Source organism: Athene noctua, chromosome 2, assembly GCF_965140245.1.
Source record: "Athene noctua chromosome 2, bAthNoc1.hap1.1, whole genome shotgun sequence".
NCBI lineage: Eukaryota > Metazoa > Chordata > Aves > Strigiformes > Strigidae > Athene > Athene noctua.
This window is the reverse complement of record NC_134038.1, coordinates 11844749-11849764: the sequence shown is the minus strand read 5'-3', so window position 1 is coordinate 11849764 and position 5016 is coordinate 11844749. Positions and strand designations below refer to the sequence as shown.

At 57.6% G+C, this 5016-nt stretch overlaps 1 protein-coding gene across 1 annotated transcript; it reads left to right on the top strand.

Annotated features, from left to right (window-relative positions):
- Nucleotides 1-656: 656 nt before the first annotated feature.
- MYC (MYC proto-oncogene, bHLH transcription factor) lies at nucleotides 657-4763 on the top strand. The gene is made up of 3 exons (XM_074898435.1): nucleotides 657-1169; nucleotides 2103-2805; nucleotides 3786-4763. Exons 2-3 carry the CDS (start codon nucleotides 2118-2120, stop codon nucleotides 4346-4348), a joined length of 1251 nt encoding a protein of 416 aa, XP_074754536.1. The 5' UTR covers nucleotides 657-1169; nucleotides 2103-2117; the 3' UTR covers nucleotides 4349-4763.
- The last annotated feature ends 253 nt before the right edge of the window (nucleotides 4764-5016 follow it).

The window sequence follows — 5016 nt, the reverse complement described above, 5'->3', positions numbered from 1 at the left end:
GGGGAAGGGGCGCCGGTGGGGGTCAGAGTGGGGGAGGCACAGGCCGGGGCGGGGGCACAGCTGGGGCCGGTCAAAGGGAGCGTGGCTGCAAGGTGACCCCCGTGGGGCTCTGCCTCCGCCCCCCCGCAGCCTCCTGCTCCCGGTTTAATCCTCAGCAGGCGCCGGCAGAGGCGGGATAATCGAGCGGCGACCGGGGCGGGGGGTGCCCGAGCCACACACGCTCCTTTGTGCCGGCAGCCAGCGCCTCCCCCGCCGCCCCTTAGCCACCCCACTGCCCCCCCGGGGCCGGCTCGCCCTCGGTGCGCGCCGAAGCCTTTTTGAGGTGGGGAGAGGAAGGCGAAGCCCCTTCCCCGGCCGCCGCCATCGGGGGGCATCGCGCTCTCCCTGCTGGAAAGCTGGTGGGAGGAGGGGAGCGACGCGGGGCTGCCTTTTAATCCCTACTCGGGTTTTTTTGTTTTTTGTTTTTTTTTTACTATGTTTACTTCCGACCTCTCCTTGCGCAGCTCGTAGTAAAAAGCCCCCCAAAAATATAGTAAAATAAATAAAAAGGGCCGCGGAGCGCTGCATCGCCTCCCTCCTGCCCGGCGGAGGCAGGGAGAAAACAGTCACCGCAGATCTGTCCGCAGCCGAGCGGCGGAAAGAGGAGCGGTGGGCACAAGAAGCGCGGAGGAGTAACGCGGAGGAGTAACGCGGAAGCGACGCGCCCGCCCCCTCGCGGCGCGCCCTCTCCGCGGTTGAAGCGCGGAGCTTGCGCGGCTGCCAGCGGCGGCGTACACAGGGATCCACGGTACTGCCCCCGCCCCGCGGCGCATCCCGCCCACCCTCTTCGTGCGCTTTAAAGGAGCAAAAGCAACTAAACTTCTTTTGTACTGGACAGAGCGCGCCGCGCCGCCTTGGACCCTACAATCTGCTGCACGCCGGGAAGGCGGCTTCTCTCCGCGGCTCCATGTGGTTTTTTTAAACCGTGGTAGAAGAGAGCTACGTTCTCTCGGCGTTTTGTCTTTTTCTTTTTTTTTCTTTTTTTCTTTTTTTTTTTTTTTTTTTTACCGTCCTTTCCGGCGGTTCTTCTTATTTTCTTGTTACATTTTTTTCCCCTTGTTTTGTCGTTCCTCGCACCGCCCGCAGTAATTGCTTCCCTACGTCTCGCAGCTGGCGCGTTGGAGAAGCCGGTGAGTTGCGGGCCCCATCGTTCGTTTCCCCGCGGTCGTGGCGTTTGGATTGACACGGGCTGATTGACACCCGGGCTGCCGGCGGGGCTGCGCTCCGCGGACGTGGATATCGACGGTCCCTCCCGAGGGACGCTCGCTTCTGCCGGGGCACTGGCGTGCCCCATCCTTTTTCCTGCGCTCGGATTTTAAATTTTTTTTTTTTTTTTTTTTTTTTTTTGAGGGGGGGAAGCATTTGTTTCTCCTGTATATGCGCGGGCAGGCTATGGTTATTGCACATGGCTTATATGCATATATACATGCGTGTATATATGACAGGATTTGGCAAAGTTTGCCAAGGTCCCTGCCCGTGCCCGTGCATTGCCAGCACGCCCAGGTGGGTGGCTGGGGCGCAGCCCGGCGATCGGCTGGAAGCTGCCGGGCGCCCGCCGCCCCTTCCCGCCGGGCTGCGGGACGCGGGCAGGGCACGGCGCGGCGACCCGGCAGGGAAGGGGCTCCGTGCGGGCGTCGGCCGGAGCCGTGCCCCGTGTGAGCGCGGCGGAGGGGCGGCGGGCGGGGAGCCGAGCGGCGCAGGGCGGCCGAGCTGTGGGAGCCCCTCCGGGGGAGCCGCCGGCCGCGGGGAGGGTGGTCCGGGAGCCGGCGGCAGCCGACCCCTCGGTAGATCAGGTCGCGCCACACGGGTGTCCTGTCGAGCTCGGGAGGGGGTGAAGGGAGGTCGCGTTGCGTTTGATAATTTTTTTTCTTTATTATTATAATATATTTTTTTTAATTACGAAACGCGGCTGCGCGTTTCCCCGCCGGCGCGGCGGGCTGGGAGGGAGCGCTGCGCGCCGGCGGTGGGGGGGGCTGGTGGCCCCGCCGAGGCCGGGGGGAGCCGGTCCCCGCGGCGGAGCACGGCTCACCCGGGCGGCCCCCTCTGCCCCGTCCTGTCCGCAGGCACCAGCCGCCGCGATGCCGCTCAGCGCCGGCTTCTCCAGCAAGAACTACGACTACGACTACGACTCGGTGCAGCCTTATTTCTATTTTGAGGAGGAGGAAGAGAATTTCTACCTGGCGGCGCAGCACCGGGGCAGCGAGCTGCAGCCCCCCGCCCCGTCCGAGGACATCTGGAAGAAGTTTGAACTGCTGCCCACGCCGCCGCTCTCCCCCAGCCGCCGCTCCAGCCTGGCCGCCGCCTCTTGCTTCCCCTCCACCGCCGACCAGCTGGAGATAGTGACCGAGCTCCTCGGTGGGGACATGGTCAACCAGAGCTTCATCTGCGACCCGGACGACGAGTCCTTCGTCAAGTCCATCATCATCCAGGACTGCATGTGGAGCGGCTTCTCCGCCGCCGCCAAGCTGGAGAAGGTGGTCTCGGAGAAGCTGGCCTCCTACCAGGCGGCCCGCCGGGAGGGGGGCCCCGCCGCCCGCCCCGGCCCGCCGCCCGCCGGCCCGCCGCCGCCCGGCCTCGTCGCCTCCCCCGCCGCCTCGGCCGGCCTCTACCTGCACGACCTGGGCGCCGCCGCCGCCGACTGCATCGACCCCTCGGTGGTCTTCCCCTACCCGCTGAGCGAGCGGGCCCCGCGGGCCGGGCCGCCCGGCGCCAGCCCCGCGTCCCTGCTGGGCGTCGACACGCCGCCCACGACCAGCAGCGACTCGGGTGAGTGGGGGCCCACGCGTGCTCGGGGGAGGGCGGGGGGCTCCGCCGGGGCAGCGGGGGGCGGCCCCGCGCCCGCCTCGCACACCCCCGTCTTCCCGCGTGGGCTCTTCTGAATGCCACGTTAGCGAGGTGCGGAGAGACTCCCGACGGATTTATTTCCTGGACAGCCAGCCCAGTTTTCCCTCCGGGGGTGGAGGGGGGTGAAGGAAGCGCGGGAGAGAGGAACTTTCACCGGGGGGTCAGAGCCGGTCTCCAGCGCGGGGTCCCGGTGCCACGCGTGGTGGGCCGGGAAGGGGTTAAACTCCCGCCCGAGGGCCGCGGGGGGAATGGCAGTCGGGGAGGCGCTAGTGAAAGTGACTGCAGAGGAGTGAATGGGGCTGGGAAAGTTTTAGAAATGCTTCCTTAGGTATTTGACAGCGTGTTCCGCTCCCTCATAAATTTGGTTTGAAAGTGAGTTTCTACTCAAAGCGCTACAGCCTGCCTTTTTTTTTTTTTTTTTCCCCTCCTCCCCTCCCTTGGATTTTCCACAAATTAGCAGATCAAGAGAGATTCAGAAAATGTCTCTGAATACACATGTGTGTTAAGTAAGCTTTCTTTTGAGGCGTGGCCAAAGCCTTCTAAATCCTTAATTAAGGGCAGCTTGAGTCTGGGAGCTTTATTGCGCTGTACTGCTGACAACCGAGGTTAAACTTCTATCTTTCATGCGCTCCTCGGAATTACACAAGATCTCGCAACTTTTGAAATCAGGGAGCCGGGGTTTGGAGCGCAGTCCGTGTGTCTTATTGCACTTGAAGCCTTGCTTCCTTAAAGGAAAGGCTCTTGGGGGAAGCGGCGTCCAGCAGTATCAAATGGGTTTAAGGAGGGTTTGGTCAATGGGTTCCTCGTGCAGCTCAGGAGTACCCTTCCCTTATAAATACAGTGGTCTTGAGAGTATTTGCACAGATCAGCTTATGAATATTAATTTTTTTTCCCCCTTGCAGAAGAAGAACAAGAGGAAGATGAGGAAATCGATGTCGTTACATTAGCTGAAGCAACTGAATCTGAATCCAGCACAGAGTCCAGCACCGACACATCAGAGGAGCACAGTAAGCCCCACCACAGCCCGCTGGTTCTCAAACGGTGTCACGTCAACATCCATCAGCACAATTACGCCGCTCCTCCCTCCACCAAGGTTGAATACCCAGCTGCAAAAAGACTAAAGTTGGACAGTGGCAGAGTTCTCAAACAGATCAGCAACAACCGAAAATGCTCGAGTCCCCGCACATCAGATTCGGAAGAGAACGACAAGAGGCGAACACACAATGTCTTGGAGCGCCAGAGGAGAAATGAGCTGAAGTTGAGTTTCTTTGCCTTGCGTGACCAGATACCTGAGGTGGCCAACAATGAAAAGGCACCCAAGGTTGTCATCCTGAAAAAAGCAACAGAGTACGTTCTTTCCATCCAGTCAGACGAACACAGACTGATCGCAGAGAAAGAACAGTTGCGGAGGAGGAGAGAACAGTTGAAACACAAACTCGAGCAGCTAAGGAACTCTTGTGCGTAGGAACTCTTGGGCATCGCTTAGAATAACCCAGACTAGACTGAAAATATGGTAAAATATTAACGTTTCTAATATCATTCATGAACTACACCAGTCCATCGCGTATGGAACTATTGCAACTGCATGCTGTGCGACTTAACTTGAGACTACACAACCTTGGCTGAATCTCCCAAGGGTTTGGCCAGAACCTCAAAACTGCCTCATAATTGATACTTTGGACATAAGGGATGATGGGACATTCTTCATGCTTGGGGATGAACTCTTCAACTTTTTTTCTTTTAAAATTTTGTATTTAAGGCATTTTTTCATATGAGAATCCAAAAAAAAAGTTGTCCCCAGAATGCTGTATATATTTACACATCTTATTGCCATGTAAATACCTTTAATAAAGCCTTTATAGAAAAATGTGCAACATTAATACGCAACAGTTGTGGCAACTGGATTTATACTTGTCTTGAACTTCTGTGCCATAACATTTCACAATTTTGTTTTTTATTTAAATACATTTTTCTTTTTAAAATGATTTTTATTTTGTTTTTAGATAAATAAATATTTGCCCAAAATATAATTAGCTAAATCCTGTGTAAAGACTTTGCTTTGTCTCCCACTGTTGTCCATTAGATGCTTATTTCTATGGCATCCCTCTCCCTGTCATAGCAGTGAGCTGACAA